The sequence below is a fragment of the Cariama cristata genome, unplaced genomic scaffold, assembly GCF_000690535.1.
Source record: "Cariama cristata isolate BGI_N322 unplaced genomic scaffold, ASM69053v1 scaffold12789, whole genome shotgun sequence".
In the NCBI taxonomy this organism is placed as follows: domain Eukaryota; kingdom Metazoa; phylum Chordata; class Aves; order Cariamiformes; family Cariamidae; genus Cariama; species Cariama cristata.
This window is the reverse complement of record NW_009637506.1, coordinates 1,494-25,426: the sequence shown is the minus strand read 5'-3', so window position 1 is coordinate 25,426 and position 23,933 is coordinate 1,494. Positions and strand designations below refer to the sequence as shown.

The 23,933-nt window shown below is 38.7% G+C and overlaps 2 protein-coding genes across 2 annotated transcripts in view; one reads left to right on the top strand and one right to left on the bottom strand.

The window, feature by feature from the left end:
* GIGYF2 (GRB10 interacting GYF protein 2) overlaps positions 1–22,472 on the bottom strand; it is a gene marked incomplete at its 5' end in the record, with an annotated part of 58,070 nt that extends 35,598 nt beyond the window's left edge. Inside the window, 3 exons of the mRNA XM_009708360.1 lie at positions 14,471–14,511; positions 15,062–15,173; positions 22,364–22,472. Of these exons, the coding sequence (XP_009706662.1) occupies positions 14,471–14,511; positions 15,062–15,173; positions 22,364–22,472 (262 nt within the window). The remainder of the gene's footprint in view (positions 1–14,470; positions 14,512–15,061; positions 15,174–22,363) is intronic.
* On the top strand, positions 6,550–8,553 carry KCNJ13 (potassium inwardly-rectifying channel, subfamily J, member 13). The gene is made up of 2 exons (XM_009708357.1): positions 6,550–7,027; positions 7,931–8,553. Exons 1-2 carry the CDS (start codon positions 6,550–6,552, stop codon positions 8,551–8,553), a joined length of 1,101 nt encoding a protein of 366 aa, XP_009706659.1.
* Positions 22,473–23,933: the final 1,461 nt, after the last annotated feature.

Here is a 23,933-nt window from a genome sequence, read left to right as displayed (position 1 = left end):
GCTGGGACCAATACACAAGACCAGCCCAGTTTCTCTCCTGGAGCCCAGGTATTCCCCTTCTCCTGCACACAAACCCTTTGAAGACCGGTAAGTACACAAAATCTTAATTTTTTTTCCTTTTTCTTATTGTACAATTAGAAATTGTTCTGTCATTCTTTTAATCAAAGAAATCAAAGTTGTTTTCAGAGCACAGAGTTTTAATTCTAAGGCTTGCTAAATTAAGTATCACCTTAAACAAAACAGTTCCTGATTTCCCTCCCTCAAAAAGAAGAAAATGCTCTGTCAGATGACCATAGTCATAATAGCATACAGAGCAAAACCAAAGTCATCATGCAGTATTTTTTCAGAAAGTTTAAGATAAACAGTGCTGGAAAGACTCTGCAATGCTCTGCAAACAGGAAGCATTTGCAAGCCTCCAGCTAAGGTAGCTGGGTGTTAGCTGGCCAAACGTTATCAAAGTCATCCTCACCTTCTTGCAGCATTCATCGTAACTCAGTATTTAACTTCAGTTCCGTCACAAATTAAAGAAATGAGCTTCACCTCTTCAAGCCTGCTTTTACCATCTCTAATTATATCTCATGCCTTCAATCATTTTTAATCAACACATTCTCTGTGCTTATGGACACATTGTGAGTTAGCACCACTGCCCAGGAAACCACGCACGGGCATCAAGAATGAACTCCAACGTCCTAGAAAACTCAGTCATTCCAGACAAGCCATTGGGAAGTCTGCATCACATAGGGCAGGACTGCTTTTCAAAAACAGCAAGTTCCATAAAAAAAAAAGGATGGCAGCAGACTTCTTTTACTACAGTATTATATCAAACAAAATCCTCCCTCTTAACTGTAATTTTACTCCTCCATTAACAATACTTAATTTTGCATTTAAGTTTCTCTATAAGGATTTAATATATACTAGCACATTTTAAAGCCGTAAACAACACTTAAGCAAAGCCTTGGTAAAATTTTTCTGCTTCTCTAAAGGTGGCCAGACTAGTTGGTTCACTCAGCTGCTACCTCATCATCAAAAATTAGGGTTCATATGGATCCTCGCAGTATTTTCAGCATACTGTACTATGAGAAAATATTACACAAAATGGAGCATTACAGATGTCCCCAAAAAGTATATAAGCAGCCTTGCTTTCTGTACTATTAAAAAAAGACATCCACTCCCATTTTACGAAAACTTTGGCAGGTTTGGGGTTTTTTAAGTGCATTCTGTAGTAAACTGTCACAGGTGGTCAAAAGTACAAGCTTTCTCACACCCTATACTTTGTGGCACTTGCTTTGAGAAGTATGACTTTGGTCCAACAAATTAAAGTTCCCATTTTTACAAGACATGTATGTAATAAGTCCTGAAAACTGTTATCTTAATTCTGCAGACAGCTCAGAAAACACACTTTTGTCACAAACTACTCCCACTCATCTCAATGAGGCATTAGCTACAAAACCTAAAGGACAAACATGTTTGAAATTTTAACTAACCTACAACAACTGTGGCATAAGCTTTCAACTGAAGCGGTTATTCTAACTGAATTACTTCCTACATGTCTAAGATTGTCCCCTAATGTAAGTTATATGATCCAGTCATGTTACCAATACTGTAAAAACCTTCATTTCCTAATAGTAACATCAGAGCATGTCAAGGATTGCCATTCAATCTAAAAATAACAATACTGAGATACTTAACAGCATAAAAGTGCCTTTTAAAAAAATAAGTTTAGTTTGTCCTTGTTGCAATGTGCAGAGGCAGGAACGCATCTGAATGATCACAGCTTAAAGAGACGATGTTTAAATCTGAAACTAGTACAAGATTACGTGGACACAGGTCAAGGAAAGAGGGAATGTACCCATTCCCAGAGGGGCATGCCAGCGTCACCTGGGTTCTAATAAATCTTCAAATTATGCTACAGTTCTAAGCAGGTTTTGCAGTTACTCCCAGCAAACAGCAGGTCCTCTTGACTACTTTGCTGTCAGAATGGAGCAGTGCACTATAAACTGCCTCAAATCCCTTCCAAGGTGAAAGGCAACAGATTTTGTTCAGAGTAGAAGTTGAGCAGGTAGGGCAACACTGCAGAAGCCTCCCCTGAACACAGTTCCACGTAAAGGCATTCAGGCTCCTAACAAGATTGCAGGTGCGTTACTGTACTGCGCTGAAAAAAAAACAGGCTGGAAGCATCACTTTAAACGCCTTCAACTAAGGCGGCAAACAAAAAGAAAGTGAAGACACTGCTGCAAATGAGTCCCCCTGCAATCCCACCACAGTCTTAAGAGCTGAGCTTCTGCTGTCAAGAGAAAGGCTAAGGAAGAGAAAAGAAGAGGAAAGCAACATAGTAGTGTGAAGCAGCAACGTAACAAAGCTGTTACAACGCAAGGAAGAAGATCTCAATCAAAAAGGCAAAGCGTGGGAGATCAGTGTGCTGGATCATGAATTTCAGAAATGCCAGCAACATCCTAGAGCTGTAAGGCAAGGTTTTATTACACATAAAACATTAGCAAGTCAGGCCAGTTTAGAACCTGTCCAACTGCCAGGAAAAGGGAAGCTGTGACTTTGATTTAAAATGGTAGTACTCACCCTATCTTGACTTGTCTTCAAAGAGTGTATAGAAGAAAGAAGACAGAATGAGGGACAATGATGGTAAAGAGATTAAAAAAAGCTAAGAACTGACATACACACTAGAGCTGGTAATAACCATGTAATTTTCAATAGACTGGAAACAGGAAGGATTAGACACACTGAATGCATGATAAAAGACGGGCTAACATGCCAAAAGAGGTTTAGAAAAGTAATTTCTGACAGTTCCTGTCTTTCCAGTCAAGGGCTATCAGCTGGGAGATGGAGGGAGAATGAACACCCCAAAGCTACAACAGTTTCACAAGTCAGGAACCAGGAAAAGCAAAAGCAAACAAACAGCATAAAATAAAGGTTAAGAGATTACATTAGACAAATCTGGATTAGAAACAGTATGTAATCAGCAGTGGAGATGAGTATTCTCCAACAAACAATGTAGAATTTTTCTTTCCAAGTCACAGCCGAATGTCTTTCCTAAAACATACACTGTTTGAAACAGAGATTAAAGCAGGGACATCAAGGACGATGCCGGGCAGACGATCAGATGGTCCAAACTGTATTTCACAAATTCACTAATTTATCACTAAGAAGGTATTAATATCTTTTACTACAGTGGGTAAGGAAAGGAGCAGACAGTAGACAGTAATTCTTTTTAAATTCAAAGTCACATTTACTCTTAAAACAGAGATTAAAGCAGGGACATCAAGGACGATGCCGGGCAGACGATCAGATGGTCCAAACTGTATTTTACAAATTCACTAATTTATCACTAAGAAGGAAAGAAGGTATTAGTATCTTTTACTACAGTGGGAAAGGAAAGGAGCAGACGGTACACAGTAATTCTTTCTAAATTCAAAGTCACATCTACTCTTAAGCTGACTCTGCTTGAGGGTACAGAGGACCGATCCTCCAGCCCAAGTAAACTATTTCTCACAGGGCAGTTGTTCTTTCACCTCTTATTCTAAACCAACAGCATTGCTCTCAAAGTCTATTTGCAGTTTCTTACCCATTTTCCCACCCCAAGAAGCTGAGACTTGTGGCTCTTAAAGCCATCTACAGCTTTTACAAAAAAAAACAAACCCCAACAGTTCTGGAACTCAAGCTTAAACACTTCCAATGCTATCACTGCCATCGAATTAGATACCCAATATTTTAAGCAGTCCTAGACAAGAAAAATCAGAGGCCTATATCAAATGAGACCAGAGCAGTAACCTGGTTAACCTCAGCAGGCATACTCCCCGGCCAGGAGTCACAAGGAGCAGAGACATAGGACTGTTGTGAAATGTGCTGCTGGGGGTTAATGGAAGTTCTCCTTCTCAAGTACCTTCGAAATCTGTCAGTTATGGATCCTCCCCCAAAGAAAAGATCCCAAACAACCTGACAGTGAACAATAACTGGATTTTTTCAGAGCTTTAAGTCAACATTTAAGTGATTAATCACCATCCCAGAAAGGTACTTAATCAACAAAATTGGGACCCTGCAATGCTGACAGCATTTTGCTCTGAGCAAAGTTTGTGACACTCAAGCATACTACCTTAAGCATTGATGTGTGGTAGATCTCAAGTGTAACAAAGAAAAGTGTACCACGTTTTTCCTTTTTCTCTTAATGCATGTAACACCGCAGAAAAGGCTCCTGTCACCAGTCAATATCAGATTCATACCTGATGCATATAAGACAGCATATGTTTCTTTTGCAAAGCCAAATTACTTGGAGGCTATGAAACAGATGCTGCCCTCAAAGTACCATGACACTTTACAGGAACATTTGTTTTGGTTTTTTTGGTTTTGGGGTTTTTTTTTTTTTTCTTTCCTTCAAGGCAGCATGATGCTTATACCCAGAGGCATTTTGTTCTATAAGTGTTCTCCTCTATTCAAACAAAGGAGTGCTTCTTGTGAGTACTGCCTATTCCAAAATGATAAAACTAAGGCATTCTCCACAGCTCATTTTGAGCATGGTCCCCATCACCCTTCCCATTCAGAGATGCCCATTTTCCAGCTCCTTCAAGGCATCCAGAAGGGCTCTTCTAAATCTTGGCACAAGAACTCTGCCCTACAGACAGGTCACTAATCATCTGGTTCCTGAAGCACTTAAAGTTGTATTCAGGTTACTGTAAATTCTGCAACAGCACAGTAAGACTGAAAACTGTCATTCAAAGAGCTATATAGTAGACCAAAGATCAAACTCAGATGAAGGCAGGGGACTTATGCTATAAACTGAATGGACTATCATCAGAAACCCCTAAGAAAAGTAGCCTGGTACTACTGACCAGGAAAATCTCAGTAAGCTCACTATATTATTCGGTACAGGGAGTGGTTTCAAAATATTCCTTCCAGGAGTTGTGAATTGGAAAATAAAAATGAGGGCAAAACCACCAAATTTCATGCAGGCTTTCATCTACTCTACCTTTTTTGACTACAGCACAGATAGAAATAGCTGGATGGTTTTGAGAACCTACAGAAGGAAAAAAAAAGAAAATTTGGCTAAATAGTCACTGTGATGTCAATTCTCATACTTCAGTGTGCATTAAGCACAAGTAAAAGAAAAGGAGAATGTTCTTTAATTACTAAAACTTGGTATGACGGTCAAGTCAACAGTCATGAAAACTGCCCGTTTACAGGACCAAAGATCACAAGAAAGATTTTTATCTTGCATAAATTCATTCTGAAGTTCAGGATCCTTAGATCTAACATGTTTCAAGACAAAACTAAGATGGCAGTTGGGAGGCAGGGGGGTGCACGGAATCCAATTCTTCCAGCCTGTTTGTACACTTGTATTACACATTGTAACAGTCATAATTCAGAGAAAGGTCAAAATTCATAGGAAACCAACAAAATTGACTAAGTATACCATGTATATTTATGATTTGCAGAATCTACATATATTTTTTTAATCCTCTGTTGTTCTACAAACAAGCTTCCTCACAACCTTCAAGTAGGTTGTACACATTATGAAGTCTGTTTTGCATGAACCCATATTTAATTTTAAGCCGTCCCAGGTGAACTTTAAGCATTCAGTATTTCCAAAATGTATGGATTTGAGCCGCCAGCGTCTTTTCAAAAAGACACTCAGCATCTTTGACAAGTTTTGAGGTTTAAAAGCAAACAAAGGAGACTAACACATCAAATACCTACAAGTATCCATTTTGCTTCCTTGCTTCCCACATTTGCAATTCCACCTTCACCACCTAATTCCCATACGCTTGCTGTCCCATTTTCTTATTTGGTCACTAACAAAAAAATACACTGCTTAGACAGACTAGACTTCAAATTATGTCACAGTGTATTTTCAGTATTGGTCTCCTGCTCTCTTTTTATCCAATTCTTACATAAACAGCCTCGGACTCCCAGAAGCAGCTCTGCCCTGAATGCTGTAATTCTGCTTAACTGGACATGCTGGGTGCAGACAGCAGGCACTTTCTGAACTAGGAAAGTCTGAAAGGGCTACTAGGTAAACTACAACATTCCCCTAAAATGCATAAACATGTTAAAGAAATAATATAATAAATATTGTTTCCATAGTACTATTGTTTGTAGTATTCATAATAGTATCGGTAAACTGTTACAGTCTACTAAAAAGAAGTTACAGAAACTAATATAATCAGACAAAACTCAGTCTGTTTTCAGATAGGGTATGCCTAATCCCAATCCACTCACCCCTGAAGAATTAAAGCACACGACTCAAATATAAATTTAGGAAGGTAAAGTATGAAAGTTATATTTAAACAACTAAGCAGGGAAAGTTTCAGAAAGTAGTCAGATTTTCAAACTTAATCTTTTTCAGCAAAGTATTACCACAAACAGTGGTAAATTCCTCTCCAGGCTCCTGACTTAATCTTCTCTGGATTGCAATGTATAAGCCCTCCTTTGTTGGCTGCAGTATTTCAACCCCTGCTGATGTGTCAAAAACTGTGAACGTTAGGCAAAATACAAATATGCTGCATCGCATCACATTTTTTCCTTTTTTCTCTTTTCTAGAAGATGACAACAGATATGATAGAGAGCAATAACATCAAATCCAGTGCTCCCCTCCTGACCCAAAGATACCTGAGGATGGTGACCAAGGATGGACACAGCACATTCCAGATGGATGGCACTCAAGGGAAAGGTCTGGCATACCTCCGAGATGCATGGGGAATATTAATGGACATGCGCTGGAGATGGATGATGCTTGTCTTTTCTGCTTCTTTTGTCATTCACTGGCTAGTCTTTGCAGTGCTTTGGTATTTGCTGGCTGAGATGAATGGGGACCTGGAGCTGGACCACGATGCTCCACCTGACAACCACACTATATGTGTCAAGTACATCACCAGTTTTACAGCTGCCTTCTCCTTCTCACTGGAGACCCAACTCACAATTGGTTACGGCACTATGTTCCCAAGCGGGGACTGTCCCAGTGCTATTGCATTGCTTGCAATACAGATGGTCCTGGGGCTCATGCTGGAAGCCTTCATCACAGGTAATCCTTCATATTTAATCTTTAAATAGAATAGGTGTAACAATTAGATTTAAGAAATGGAGCTAGAAATAAATAGTGATCATATTGATACCTGAAAGAACAATTAAGTCAGTCACTACAAGGATGATGAGATTCCAGCTATGTAGTAGTAAAACACCTTTCATTAACAAAAGACATAAATCAGGTGATATCAAGATTTGGACTTAGGAGTTCCACTATTCATTGGACAATACTCGTGGCAGATCCCCACTTACCACTCTCAATCACTTATTTCTTATACCATTCTCTCCCTAAGCTTTTTTCCATAGAATTACGATATTTAAAGTCAATTTGTTTTGATTTTAAGGTTTACTTTTGTCTGAAGGTTTACTTTTTGTAGCTGAAGTATTTTTGTCGATCTTTAACTCACTGTTTAAGGATTCCTCAGTACCCAATGTAACAAAAATTTTTCAACGTCACAGCTATTTAGAGGTATTTTAAGTTATTTAATTTTCAGGTTTAAAGTCTTTCAAAAGACTTTAAAAATAGACAGGCTAGTTTACTGTGTATCAAGAGCAAGCTTCTCCAGTGGGAGCACACCAAGAGCAGGTACTATGACTAATTACAGGAAACCGGGGCAAGCTAACAGCTCTCCTTCCTACAGCTACAGTTCCCTCTCCTAATATTAATAAGTGAACATAGTTTAGAAAAAGAAGCATTTTAGGAAAGCTATACTTTTTTTAAACAAAACTGGGTTAGTGTGGAGTCAGCCTAGCAGTTTTCAAACATGCAGGCTAAGGCTAGAAAGACCATGCCCACCCAAGCCTGCTTCTGTTCTTTGGACTGTTTCACAGAGCTCGGAGGCTGCAGGGAACTAACCCAGACACTGTACTCGTATTCAGTTTGCTCTTTTCCGTAATGCAGGTGCTTTCGTGGCAAAGATAGCCCGACCAAAGAACCGGGCATTCTCCATCCGTTTCACGCACTCTGCCGTAGTGACATACACTGATGGAAAGCCATACCTGAAGTTCCAGGTGGCCAACACACGCTCCAGCCCACTGACTAGCGTCCAAATTTCTGCTATACTTTACCAAGAACAAGAGAATGGGCAGCTGCACCAAACTAGTGTTGACTTCCACCTAGATAGTGTTACTTCGGATGAGTGTCCTTTTTTCATCTTTCCACTGACCTACTACCATTCAATCACTCCATCCAGCCCCTTGGCTGCTCTCCTCCAAAGAGAAGCTGCTCACCATTTCGAGCTGGTCATCTTTCTGTCAGCTGTGCAGGAGGGCACAGGAGAAACCTGTCAAAGGCGAACATCCTACCTCCCCTCAGAGATCATGCTGTACCATCGCTTTGCCTCTGTGCTAGCCCGCAATGCCAAAGGTGAATATCGGATCAAGATGGAGAATTTCGACAAGACTATTCCGGAGCTCCCAGCTACAGCTGACTCAAAGAGTCCCAAAAGGACTGACAAGGAGATCCGCATCAATGGACAGCACGCCGACAGCCTCCAGCTCTCCGAGACTGGCCTCACAGAATAGAGAGAACAGACTTTGAACTTTGTGCTTTGTAATTATTATTATGTTAAACTTTCAGGTTCCATTTACAACCTTCCTTCCTCGCCTGCCCTACCATCTTCTAGTGATCTTCCTCTTGTACTCCCATCCTTTTGATTACAACATGACATGCAGAGTAAAGAGAACTGGTATGCCCACTTAAGCTGGGGAGAGGCTGGATTAACCACCCAGGACAAAGTCAGGTACAAGAATCACAGATCTAATTCTTGGAAATTAAAAGAGCTACCTACTGAATTCACCAGACTATGATTAAAGCTGCACTGACCCTGAAAGAAGAGATCTTCAAAACTCCCAAAGCTGACCAAAATCATAATTAACCAGCTTGTGACAAAATGGACAACAACACAAAAGAAAAATCTCATGTCAAAACCAATATGGGGTCATTCAGTAAATATATTAGTTCTGGGGTATGCAACTCTGTTCATCCAAGATCTTAATTTTTCTGTTCTCTTAACTCTTTGGGGATAGAGAGTTATATCAGTTTTCAGATGGGTGAATTCACTCTTAGAAAGTACTGCCAATCTCTCATGGCAGTGAAAAACACTCCTGCTGTGCTTATTAAGCAAAATTGTAAATACTAACTATAATTGTTAATTCTGCCAAACAAGAGAACATCTCATTTCAAGACATGTCTATGAAGACACCATCAGAAAAATCTTGATGTATACAACAAATGCTGCAGTGGAAATTTTTTCATATTTGGAAACACTGAATAAATTATTTAGCAGCAGAAAATAAGACTATTCTAAATGAATTCGTGTACTTTTTTATTTTTTAAGAGGACCATACATTCCACATGTTCTCACCTTTGCGCTGCTTGTCTCAAGTAGATCTGACCTAGAAGGTTGCACTATATACATAAGAAGTAGAACTGCATCCATTTATATTTTATGCTTTTCAACACCAATATTTGCTTGTACACACAGCACAAAAATATTTAGACACACTTGAATCAATTTTAAAATAAAAAATTCAAACAAACTATACATAAGACTTCTGTATTTAAGTGCCTCATAAACCTACTGCAATTAAGACACTGTTCTGAAGCTCCTAAATAATGTAAGAAGCTAAATGATAAACAGAATGATGGATAATTATTTCCAAGCTCTCAACAAAAGCAGTGCCTATTACGTGTTCATACTTGAACAGTGAAGTATCAAAATAAAGTAAAAGTCAACTCTCAAAGGTAAAAGACTTTTCCCAGAAACCAAGATGGCATAAACAGCAACTTTGATTGACAACAGCATAATATGCTTCCTCTTAACTTCACTGAAGTGGTCAGCAGCAGGAAAAATGGTCTCAAGCTATCTGATGAGATACTGTTTAACTGAATTCTCCTCAAGCCCCAAAACTGTTAACCAAAGCATGCTGACAACCCAAAATGGGTTAGCAAAAAGCTACTTTTTTTTAGGGTCTGGGGAAATGCGAAGCAGCCCCACAGAAGCATTTCACACAGAGAAGGGGAATGAGGCAGAAGGCCCACGTTTTTATTGCAATTCATCTCATTCCAAAAATTTTCAAGTATTGCTTCCCCACATTCTGGATCTCAGATAAAACCAAATCTATCACAGACACTCTCAAAATCGCCTTTTTTTTAATTTATGTGAAAGCATTCATGGATATTGTGGAGCTTGGAGAGCAGCACACTATCACGTTACATTGCCTTTCTCCCTACTTTTCTTAGCCGTTGACTCACACATAGTCTAAAGCTCCCTTTTCCACCTTTATATCAGTACCAATAATTCTTCAGTATTTCTTGCAAGTGTTATTTCCACCTTCTTTACCAATATAAGACATTGAGAAGAGTCCTACAAATTAAGAATCAGTGCAAGAGCAGTAGAAAGATTTCTGTGTCAAGTGTGAAATAACCACTTAGGAAAAAAGAGCAGCGTTCTGTGTGAGGTACTGTTTTTCCCATACATCACAAACTCCAGTCTCAGACAAACCAATTGTTCTAAAATTCAGATGCAGAATCCCAACAGGACAGTACTATAATCCCACCATTTAGAGCCAAAGCTATAAAAAGCTATTTCTAATTTCATTTAACATCTGATAGATTTGTGGGCTGCTTGCTTTGGTTTCTAAATGACTTGACACTTTAAAGTAGTCTTGTTTGTTAAATAATTTTCTGTTTATAGATTTGGTTTACAAGTGGGTACAACAGTAAGTATAAAGAAAAAACATGTTTAGTATACACTAAATGCAATCTTCAAATATCAGAGTTTGGAATGTAAAGCTGAAGAATACTACAGAAGCAAACTAGACAAACACAACTGTGTATTTCTGCAGCTATTCTGAAGTAACAAGGGGCAGACAAAACACCCCTATTGCTTTTACAGTTCCAAAGAACAGGTGAACCATGGATGTCTGATAAAGTATTGGAAATATGCCATGGCTCAAATTGCAATACAAGCCTAGAAAAATTGCTGATGTGCTCTGATACAACAAAATTGCACTCTACTCTTTGACTAACATTGCACGAGCAAGCTGGTGACAAAGCTTCTTTGGATGCACCTCTTGCTAGTGAGGTAAGGAGGAGAAACAAACCAGGCAGAGTAAGAGAAAGTGCAACTCAAAGAAACTCGGCATGCTTTTCACAGTCACTTGAACAACCTTTTTATATTCAAGTCTTCTTAACCTAACCAAAAAATACACATTAAACGGAACTCAATCAGGTTCCACAACTGACTTACTAAATGTCTTGTTTAATCTACATTACAGTTATTTACTACCAGTGTGTAATTGCTGGTAACTAATCAAATCCCCTCAGCTACTAAGCTGGTATTAGTAAAGAGGCTGCACAGAAATTAAGCAGCTTTTGTGCAGTTCTAAAAGACAGCTGTGATCGAGAAAACAACTTGCTCATTTTCTCTGCCAATGCTCTCAGCCTTCCAGAAACAATTTGGGTTCTCAATGAAGTCTGTCAGAACTGTGACAATTTGCAACAGAAACTCGCAAATACTTTGCGCATCTTCGATTTGCGCATCCTGAAACTAGGAACAGCTACAGTTTATGTTGAGAGTCAAACGTGAACTCGCAAACTGTTGTGTGCACTGAAAAAGCAAGCATTAATTTTTAAGAACGGTATATTGACCATATTTGAGAAGTAATTCTTTGTTGAAGGTCTATTATTTTTTTAATCTCATTTTTAACTGAGGGGCTCTTGCATTGTCATCCATTATGAATGCCCAGAAGAGTTTAATATTTGATCTCTTATTAATTCTGTAATGTGATGACCCAGAACAAAGAATATGAAAAAGCTGGCAACTCAGTAGATTACATAATTTGAGACTAATCCAAGGCCCTATGAAAGACTCATGAAAAAGTGAAGCACAATAAAGTTAGAGAATAAAATCCTAAATTAAGGAGTTTAACCAGAGTAACAGAAACCAATACATGCATCTGCTAAAGTATGTTAGCCTAATTTATAAACCGTGTGTCAATTTACTCCTTGATCTTTCCCCTTCCACTGCTTTGTGTGGTGTACTACTGCTTGGTATTCATGTGGGACTTCTGGCACATCTCTATCCCTATCTCACACTCAAAATATTTGCCTTTACATAACAGTAACTATTTGTTCATTAATCAAGGCTTGAGTTAAAACAGACCAACACCTTCTGTTAAGATTTTTGGGCTCTCCACCTCATTTCTCTTTGAAGGTAAAGAGGAGAGAAATCGTCCTCCCACTTAATGGAAATTAATCTCTAACACAGCAATATGCAAATACAAATTACTATTGTTAGAACAATTTTTTTGTTCTAACAGAACAGAAAGAGATTCAGAAAGATTGCAGGTCTCTTGCTTCTGTCATACTGTGCTACTGAGCTTTTAGCCAAATAAGATCAAACTAGAACAGAAATAGAAGAGACTTAAGAGGAGCAAGCAAGTACTACAGAAAGCTTCATGATTTGAGAATAAGCACACTATCCCTCATAATGAACCAGGCCTTCCAATGCAGCACACCATCTTCTCCAGAAAATGGTTCACAGAAGATACATTGCCAAGTTGTGATCACTAGCAGTAGCTACAAACAAGACATGCTCTGTACTAGCTGAAACATTAGCCCGCACCTTCAGGCAGAAGTCAGCCTCAGTAAGGACATCTTACATACTGTAAATTCCTCTCAATTTCAACTGAGAGATAGATCTCATGCTAAAAGGACAGGCAGTATTTTTATCACAGTCTTAATCAGAAAACGCAGTACATTCTACAGTCTGAATTTGGAAGTGTTGTAATTTTACCACAAGAACAGGAAGAGGCTAAATAAATAAGACTGTCAACTGTGGTAGATATTACTTTTACATCCATTTGTATTTTGTAAAAGAAACACAGTCCTGAAACCTCAGTAGTACTTATTTTTTCCTATTTTCAGTTTTTTCCAAAAGGTCTCCGAATATAAAGACACACTGAAAGTCTGAAGTTATACAACTGGCATTTAAAGACGGACGATCTCAGACCAATCTCAAGTTATTTTTAGAAGTAACCTCTTCTTAAGGAAAACAATGATGAAAACAAGCAACATCTTAGTTTTGTGTTAACTTTCAACTCAAAAAGCAGAAAAATAAAAGCACTCTAAAATATAAGGAAATAAATTCCTACATGGAGAGAGGACTGGGAAGACTTGGAAAGTAAACTGGGTAATTTAAGACTCCTAAGGCATGTCCCACCATGGTAATCTGGAATATTATTAAAATGTAAATTATGCTACTCTCACTAAAATATACTGACAGCTAAGCCGGGATTAAAATACATTCCTGTCAACATTTAATTGCAACTGAACCTCTTTGGTTTTGTCTGCCTTGAAGTTCAACCTGCAATTGTCTTTCCTGATCTATGCTTTATCAATATGTTCACTAAGGAGGATATTTAGCCAAGACTCCTTCAGCAGAGACCCAAAGATCCTCTGGGTCCTAAAAAAAAAAACACCCCAAGATTCATGATCAGCAAGCTTTTACTAGTACAAAAGCTCTCACTAAGCACAGCTGTCGTATATGCATGTGGACCATGCCACAGAGAAAGAGCAAGGTCATACCAGAGAACAATCAATGCATGATCCCACAAAGCAGAAAATCATTGCAGTTACTACACAACCCGTTGATAAAGGACAACTTCCTTGAATGTTCTTACCACTCTCAGAACACAGATTTTACTTAAATTGATATGTTCTATCTCCAAGATGATAACCCACTCCCATTCAAGTTCAGCCGAACGTTCAAACAGACATACTGGGTCAATATTAAGGATCCAGTATTCTGCCTGAATGTGGCCACTGAAGCATTTAAGAAACAGAATAGGGAAGGAATGGCAGAGAAGGGGACCAGACAATAACCTGGACAAACAGAAGATTTGTATGAGGACTTAAACTAATTTGACAGACAGTAAATCCATCAGCATGTGAACCTCACAACATTGCTGCTGACATCTACCTCACACTAGCAAGCATTCAAAAAAATTTAACAGTTCACATGGTCCAGAAGTCTCAGGTACCAAAACAGCACAGGCCAGGAACCTTTAAAAACTGCATTGAAAAGGCATATTGCCACAGCACACCTCAGCACACATGTTCATCAGTACAGACCCCTTTCATAGAGGTACAGGAATTTAGTTCCAGCTGTAGACATCCCATCTTAATTGAATAAAAAGGACCTACTTACTGCAGATTTTTCTTATCGCAAACATTGAAGTGTCTAACAGTGAAAACACAAAATAAGAAAAAAACCACTCTGAGAACACATTTAGGTAGCCTGGCACAGCATCATGAATCTCGTATCAACAACAGACTTGGAGCAATAAGAACGGTTTATGTACATATAGGTCCCTTCCCCAAAACACACCCTGCTCCTCCCTCCCATTTTCTGCCCATACAGTAACAAAACCATACCTGGATCTTTTCGCCCTGGTTTTTCAAAGCGTCTGTCTCCCCTAGAAAGGCAGAATAGAAGTTTCAAATAAGGTTTGGGAACTACTCCACTCATTTTAGGTATGGCTTTTTTTTTTACTTGGTAGGGGTCAGTTGTTCGGGGTTTTTTTAAATCAGAGCTTGATGGACAGCATCTTTAAAGGTGAAAGTGACAACTGAAATTTTTAAGAACACTGACAGGCACAGAGCCTTTAGTAATCAGGTATGTTTTGAAATGTTACCCTAAGTACTGTCAACAATGTTGACACTAAAATTGAAGTGGATCCCTTAGTAATCCATATTTTGACCCATCATTTCCACTGCAATTGCCATAATTCATACTCTCTTAAAGTAGCTCCTTCCTCCCAGGAACTCAGCAGAAAAATTCTTTGCAAAAATGCTCTTTTACTTGCTCCCAAGCTTCTAGAAACATTACTGTGTTGATTCCATCTTAGAAATTCAGACGCTCCACTCACAGACACACCTAATCACCTTCCCTAAAGTGTTTTTATGAAGTTAAAAGGCACAAATGGAAGCTGAGCAGATGTAGGTAAAAAACTAGAGTGCTGTTACCTTTCCTCCCAACTCTGTGATCTGTGCATTTCCCTGCCCCCTCCTCGCCCAAATCCACCCTCCACTTCATCAAAACTTCTTTGGTAGAAACCGCTTTCTCCTCGGCCTCTGCCTGAAAAGACAAAAAACACAAGTGTTTGTACAAATAACAATAGAAGTTGAAAGAATCAGTTAGGTTTCCCTTTCCTGGTGTCCCTGTGAACTAATCTTGCAGCCTTAAGCCCCAGTGAAATTATCTGGGGCAAAAAGGAAAAAGGAACAAAGACTGAAGAAAGAGCCTTATGTAAAAATTTTTTATCAAGAAGCACAAGATTGGACAGAACAGGCAAACAATTCTGAAATAAATACTACGCAGAAAAAACACAGAAAAGAGACACTTACCCAGCAGAAATTACCAAACAAGGATGCATTGTTCACACAACATCCACACAGTATACGTGCACTTTACCCTTATAGAAGTCAGATTGCTTTTAACAGCAGAATCCAGTATAACAGTACTGCACGGCAGAGGTACTCATAATTACTGCTGTCAAGGTTAATAAAGGAGAAGGAAGCTTCACCACTATTGACTTCTAGTGATTCCCAGCAGAAATCTCCCCCAGGAGCAGCGGGGAGAAAAGAAGGATCACAGGATGGGTATAGGCAGGAGAGCATGAAGAACCCCAATAGCTATAGATTAAAAATTATCTTCACTTTTTCAAGGAATGATTCTCTATAGGTGGCTACCAAGTATTAAGCCTCAAGCCAAAAAGTTACAGATTTATCCTCAAGTAAAGCATCTTGAAGCACATCTTCACTGTTTGGGTAGGCGTGGGGTGTTAGGTTAAAAAAGAAAAAAAGAACACACACAACAGAAAACCAACACCCACACACATCCCCAGACCTTCAAGATAGCTTCCAGTATTGGTTAGATTAATGGCTGGGGTGAAGTTTCCAGATCTACAAAAGACAAACACTGCTTCACAAAGTGCTATAGCAGAAAAAGGAGGGTTTTTTTAATCACCTAACTTACCATTTCAAGGATCTCATGGAAAGAAGATGAACAAGTGAAACATCAGTCAGTTGGTTATCAGGATAATGCCTTTCCTACATACGCATGCAGTCTCTACAGTCACTTTCAAGAACCTAAAAAGCACCTGATAAAGGGAATTCTTGGCTGTGAAGCTATCACAAACCTCAATCCTTTCATATTCTCTCTTCCTGGCTTCAAGAAAACAAACACCTCAAAGGATGAGATGCAAACCTGGCCATGGATCTGGAGGAATAAAACAGAATGGCCAAATGAAACAGGAAATAAAACACCTTAAGAATGGACTCCAGTCTCCACAGTCTTCTGAAGAAAGTAATGACAACGAACCTCTACATCTAAAACCTAAAGACCCCTGGACACGTTGAGGAATTGTACCATATTTCAGTGTCTTATGAAAAGAGACTCACGAAAAATGTAAATAATGAAGACTGTTGCAACAGTTTCTCTACTATTTTATACCAAATCTCTCGTAAAAAAAAAGTTGCTTTCCAGGCAGAGAAAAGGAAAAGTGATCCCCAAATAATCCAGTCAGGTTCCTTAAATACACACTGATTTTGTATCAGGCAGTACAGGAAGCCACAAAGCTAATGTCCATACAATTTCTCCTTCTGCTTCAGAAATGGGTTTTAAACTTCCTCTTCGGACAAAACTTAGGACAAAACTGTTCCCAGTACCAGCAAAGCAGTTCAGTGGCAGACCTCCTTCTCACAGAGATGCAGGCTTCCTTAGCACGGAGTTTTGGGGATGCTTAAGTTCAGACAGAGATTGGACAAACTCATAAAAGATAAATAACACCGAGGTTTACTAAATGCAGAGACCTTGTCTCCTTCAGGAAACACACTGAGCTGCAAACGTCCAGAAGCTGAAAGTATATAATGCTTCTTCACCTGTGTATTTTTACACAATCCTTATTCTCTTGCCAAGGTGTCTTCTTTTGGCTGTTGCTAGAGTCAAATGAGTCCTTGCCTGATGCAGTGTAGCTGTTCTTACACAAACTCAGGTGGAGACAGAGGAGCTGACTGAGCACTCAAGGCAAGAGGCAAGATTAGTATCAGATCTATGCCTGCACTAGAAACACAAATATCTTCACTATTGCAACTCTGATACTACAAGGTTCACCATAGTCACGAGTACAGAATACGTTGCAAAAGCAAGAAACAGTAAAGATGTGGTACATCATCAGAAGTAGCACAATGTTTATCCAGTTAAGGCATTAAGGGTCCCCTAAGATCCTGGAAAAGGACTCCAAGCTGTTGTTCTTCACAAATAAAGCCCTGTAAAGTTTAAGCATCTCATGCAATGGCAATCTTTGCCTAATTTCTTCACTACAGGAAAGCTCTCTTCCTTCCTCTCACAGGAGATAATAAAGCAAAAGCAGGTTACAAGAGAAAGCCACAGGCAGGCAGAGTCAAAACAGAATAAAAGGCACCGATTCACCTCACATCTCCAAGGTAGTGGAGGTGGAAAGTTGCATACACTTTTCCAACAGCAACAAAACCAGTTGCCCTTTCCTGTTGTTTTAGGTTTTTTGGTGGGGTTTTTTTTGTTTGTTTGTTTGGGGGGGGGTGCTGGTTGGTTTTTTTGGGGGTGTTTTGTGGTGGTGGTTTTTTTGTTTGTGGTTTTGTTTGTTCGGTTTTTTCCTTCTGCCCCCACACACACTGTAGTGCTCCCCTTGCAGTGTGAGCAAGCATGAATGCACAGAGATTACTGACAGCGGACACAACTAACAGAGCCAGAAGGCTGGTGATATGGGAGATTTCATCAGCAAACAAAGTAAGTGCCCTGTATAAGGGGAAGAACAGGATTAGAGTTGTTTTAACAGCAGCGTGGCTTATGGCATCTTAAAAAGTATGTGAAACAACAGCCTGAGAAATCTCTCTCCACTTACCCCCCTGGGTGTCACAGTTCATCAGTATTTCAGTTGTGCTCAGCCACCAGCATAGTCTGAATTAAAAGATAACCTTGCAAAAGGTCCAAACAAATGATTTCAGTTTAAGGCTGCCTGTGGGGCCATGGTACTCAACTCCCAGCTGTACTGACACCACGTAGTACCAGACAGGACCTATTTGAGCCCCCTTCACCCTGGCTGCATTGCCACCCTCCTCCAGTGCACTGTATGAGGTACACTGTCCAAGTGCAGTAACAAGATGTCCCCATTCAACAGCACCCAGTAGAAGTACATGGGCAACTCCAGCAGAAACCAAGTAGAGCACTGCATGAGAAGCATACCGTGTTAAAACAGATCCTACCAAACTATAGAAAGTAAGTAGCTAGTTAAGGAAAACTGCAGTGTACAGAGCCAGTTATTCTGCAAGTATTACGTAGATGAGTCTGACCTGAAAGTGCACACTAGGACACAGCTAATACTGCTAACCGAACATATGAAAAATGCTTGCAGAGAGGATAAAACCACACATCAGCACATTGTTTGCCATTCTGTTCCTGCACTTCTTGGCTTTTTTTTTTGCAGCTAATAAATTCTAGAATGACATGCTTATTTTAAACAGAATGCCACTTCTGAAAAAATGCCTGGCACATGAGGAGCAGACTTTCGAAGTGTAGACCTTGCACAAAGTATTGAATGCAAAGTCAACAGATGTCAATAAACCCTTCCACTTAAGAACTGAATGGAGCAGTTGTGTTATTTGTATTTCAGTAATTCCTTAAAAACCTCAGAATTAAGATCTCAATCCACTGGATATTGCAATCATAACAGCCAAAAGTCTCTAACCCAAAAACCAGACAAGTTTGAATTCAAGTAAAAAATACAAGACACAAACAAGAGGGTAAGAAGCAGCACACACCATCATTCTAATTGTCATTACCAAAAAAAAGCCACCTAAAACCACAACACAACAAGTAAATTCCTGAAATTACAGCATGACTGGAGTTTTGGATCTAGAATCATAGCCATAATACTGTGTGGGAAGTGTAGAATAACTATAGTTCAACTATTGCTGTTTAGGTATGAGAACTTTCCACTTTCACACCATTTACACACTTTCCAACAAAGACAGATTACAAAGGCGAAAGAGGGTGGGAGGGGAAAGAGCTCGAATGGAAAGCAAAGCACCCTTCATAAAGATCTTAACCAAAAAGGAGAACAGCTACAAAACAAGGTGTCTGTAAAGCTTACAGTCCATTCCAGGGACTATTTAAATCTCTCCTCATCCGAGGCTCTTATTCATGAACATTGACATTCCAGCCCTGCCAGCACAAAGCACAGGGCTTAACTGCACACCACAGGGAGCTCCCAGGAAAACAAGTCAATTAGAAAAAAGGTCACGTGCAAGCACTTGGTTTCTTTAGAGAATATAACTTCAGAACGAAATAAGATGTTTTGGATTTATGTCTCCGCACAAGATACGTACAGTATTAGTGGTGGCAGTTACACACTGCAAATGGTTTTTAACAGGAACACCAAGCTGTACTTTGGCACACAGTCGTAAAAATTTTAAACAAAAATCAAAGTAACTTCTACACAGTAATCATTTCCACATCACCTAAACATAACCTTTGTCAGTAAGACTTGGGGTGACTATTGAGAAAATATTTACTGAGTGTTATGGTGTAGAGTTCTAAATATTGGTAAGGGAAGTCACATTTAGAGTCCTTTACCAGCAGTTCATCCGTTCTTCCCTTTGCCAGCCTATCTGTCACAGATTCCCTTTCATGCAAGTCTGATTTGTGCCCCAGTGAGGGAACTTAACTAACAGATCTAATCGTACATGCAAATTCTTCCCTGAAGTTACTGTTGTGCAAGTCACTTCAAGAAAATAACCTTGCTTTGGTAAAGCTGAAGCCCACTTTTGACCAGCAGCAGCTTTGTTGCATACAATGATGTAAAGTTCATGAAAAACATCAGATAACCTTTTGAACCCAGCCAATTTTGCAATGCAATAAAGAAAAATGTTTTCCAACTGTTAAGTGAAGCAGTTCATTTAGCAAACTCCAAAGAAATTCCAAATACTTTTCACTGTAACTTGAAAAAACAGCAAAAACATTTAAAGCTTGCTACTTGCAAGTAACACATTAGTTTTGTAAGTTAGATGTCAATAATCCTACCCTGAGCTTTTCATAAATAACTATTAAAAACAAAGTCCTTAATTACAAGAACATCACGTGCATAAATATGAAAAAAATGTACAATTTTATCCTGGCAGAAGTCCTGATTTGTTTACCGAGATATAGAAACTTCGGAAAGACATCATGCCTAAAGCCCAAGACTAATTGCTAATGAAAAGGGGAAGAGTGGAAGAAACAAGCAGTAACCAGGATCAACAAAAGAGGGAAAGTTCAGTAATTTACTGAAGAAATTTACTGGAGAAATGTGTCCTTTCCAGCTTAGCAGAAGATAAGAATGACAGAGTAGCCTAACAAGCACAGCACGTAATGATTCATACAAATTAAGAGAAAAAAGATCAAATGAGGACGAAAACAAAAATAAGTGACAAACATGAATTTTGAACCAAAGTTCTTGAGCTCATATTTCTTAACACATCTTAAACATGAAGTATGAAAAAACAGGAATATATGCAGTAGAAGCTTTCAAACAATGTTTATGCAGTATTATCCAGACTAAGTTCTGTCCGCTAAAGTGTAACGAATCAAACTTTATTGCCAAACAAAATTTCCATGCATACAAATAGATTCACTAATAGAATTACTGGATTAGAAGCCATATTCTGCTACATTTAACCCTATGATCTCATTGAAACTAGTGAGGACAATTAAAAAGCAACCCATCCTTCACTGCATAAGTGATGCCATTCATTGTTAACGGTACAGCAAAAAAAGAAAGGAAAGTTTGACGAAAAAAAATGAAGGGTTTGGCAAATTCGAAATAGTCATGGTATCTTGATACTGAAACTAGAGAGCACGCTAGCGGTCATATGATCTCAAATCACCAATACTAAGCAACATTCATTTCACTCGCAGAATTAAGCCTTAATGTACCTAAAAAATGAGCCAATACATGTATTGCCAGCGAAAGTGAAACACGGATGGTAGTAACGCAGTATGCACATTAAAAGCACACAGCAAAAAAGCAACAGCTTTCAGATGTACAACAGAAATATAACAAGGTATATATAAGTAAGAGTGTCACCCCACATCTATATACGTGCACATACTTTTTTACTTTTTTTTTTTTTTAAAAGCCCTGAGCATTTGGGCAAAGCCAATGACAAATAAAGAAGAGGAAGGGATGTGGAAATCCAAGGAGAGCATCGTAAAAGTTTAAATGTATATGCCTTAGCTGGGAAGCAACCACAGGCAGACAGATGACAATCTACAAACATCTGAAAGATGTAAGCTAAGAAGAAAGCAGGATTAAGGAATGAGAACAGAAATGAGAGAACAAATTAAGTCAGAGTAGAATTCTGGTCAAGTATTTAATTATGTATCGAAACGACTTTCTGAAGATGCTATTGAAAATATCACCAGCTAAGGACATGTGGAATTAAATTAGAAAAGACCCTAACAGAAACCTCACCTACGCATCTGCAAAGGCAGAGGTTACATGACTAATTACTCCTGATGATATTGCCAAGTTATTAGCTTCTTAGTATTCTAAATGTAACCCATCATATTTATATATAAAACCCCCAAAATAGTGTTCACAGCAGTATGCACATTGAAAGGGAACTGCTAAGATAAATTCTGGATTTAACAGTTCATTTCGAATCTCGTGATATGGCTCAAGGACATTTTTTTCAATTCACTGGCAAATGTTTGAAGTGATCCAGGATGAGACATCAACTACAGTGATGCACTAAAATTGGCAAGACTCAATTTTTTCCCAAATTCAATTATGTCTTTCCATTAACCTTCTCCTGTTTATTCTCAGGATGTTAATAAATAAAAATGACTTTTCAGAACACTAAACACCACCTACTACAATCTTAATGTTTTAAATATATTTGTGGATCCTTCTTCCCTTTCCCTATAAATTGGTTTTATACCTTTAATAAAGTTATTTGTAACAATTCTGAATCAAATAATTTCCTATTCCACCTCAAAACTACCTTTCCCTTTCCACACCCACCAACCTGACAAAGGCAGGTACCAGATATGCACTAAGGTGCACAGAACAATCACTAAACACAATATTCATTCTTTAACACCACCTTATTGGAAAGGTTTCAAAGCTTTAAGGGAAAAGAAACTAGGCATGAGAAAATCTGGCTGTAACCAAGCTCCATCTAACATATTTCAGAAGCTTTAACCTGGATCACCTGCATACATCACAGCATATCACACTAACAGCTCACCTCGACCTCTAGAGGAACTTCGACCTCGAGGAGCCCCTACCACCGTTCCTCCTCCACGTCCCGTCAACCGCAGGACAGCAGCACTGTTTACAGACATCGAGAAATTTCTCTGCCAAGAAGAAGAAAGAGACAAGGTGAGATTCTATTAAAAAAACAAAACCAGAAACACCATTATCCTAAATTTAGCTTAATACCAGCTTTGCTTTCCTTACGTTCATTACAAACTCTTCAACTAACACTAACAAGGAAAAGGATTCCTTGGAGACATGAGTAGCTGAAGCAGTCTATAAAAGGATCTTGGTCAATATTAGTGCTTCCAAGTTACTTACCTGAAATTTCCACGCTCTAAAGGTAGCAAGTGAGCACCTACTCCTTTATCAGATGATTCCAGCACAGAAGTGATTAGAACATCAGCAGCTTTAAACACAGCCATTCAGCGGCAAAAAGAGACTGGCACCTACCTATAGTTGACACCATTAATACATGCCAATTCTACACTTACTTCTTAAGCAATGCAGGAACATGTAAAGAGCAACAAAGCTTGAATAAAATTATATTTACCGATCTCTTTGAAGAATTAAGTCTTTTTTCCTCGAAATGTATCATAGGAGTAACATGCCTTGGGGAAAACTAAGTGTATTTAAAACTTCTGAAATTTAAGTGATACTCATTTTAATAAGACAATAAACACCTGTAAAGTCCAACTTTATTTTAATAATTGCTAAAGAAAAAGCTATCAATAAAGAATGGATAATTATAACCAACTCTGGCCCTGCTCTGAGCACAAACAGTTGGAAAACCACGCCAAAGAATTCAGGAGTACACTGAGAAACAGTAACAAGCAAATCTGAATTCTCACACATTTTCTGAATGCAAGTGTTAAATAATCAGAATGCAGAGGACTCCAAACAGCTGTTAGATCAGGCTTCTTGATAGCAACTTAGAGGCAAAGTGCTTGCATGAGCTCATATGAATCACTATGATTTCGAAGGTCTTCAGAGAACAATGAGACAAGCAATTATACGCTATTTAAAATCTAAATGGCTAACATCAAAGTCAACAGACATCTGAAGGAGTTTTAACCCATTTCAGAAACAAGCCTAACTGCTTGATATGTTGTTCCTACAAAGCTTATCTTCCTCCAAGAGAGAATTTGTAATTAAGTAGACTTGAGAGAGGAAAAAAAAAAGTAATGTATGACAAAATAGAAAGGTCAGTCTCCAGTAAATCTGATTGTATTCTCCTAGCTAACTCTTACAGCAACCATTTCAACAGCAAGTCAAAAGGAACCACCTCCATTTGCCTCTAAGCAAACCACCACCTTTCCTGCCATTGATACTTCTGGTTTTTTGCAAAGCAGTGAAATATTTTACTACAGAAACAGGCTATTGATCATATTTACTGTCTTGCATAGGAGATTACTTAAGTTTTGATGCCTTATTTTTCCAGTAAGAATAAAATAGTAATCTCACTTCCTTTTCCAATATTTTTTTTTATTTGACTTGTCTGTCTAAACTCTGAATAAATTCTCCCTCCCCTCTGCAGAGCTTGCTGTGGTGAAGATGCAATC

What these genes read in the sequence shown, in the direction of transcription:
- KCNJ13 (XM_009708357.1), top strand. Translation starts at nt 6,550, where the DNA reads ATGACAACAGATATGATAGAGAGCAATAACATCAAATCCAGTGCTCCC. An exon ending in GCTGGAAGCCTTCATCACAG is followed by an intron (nt 7,028 to 7,930) that starts GTAATCCTTCAT and finishes TCCGTAATGCAG; the next exon opens with GTGCTTTCGTGGCAAAGATA.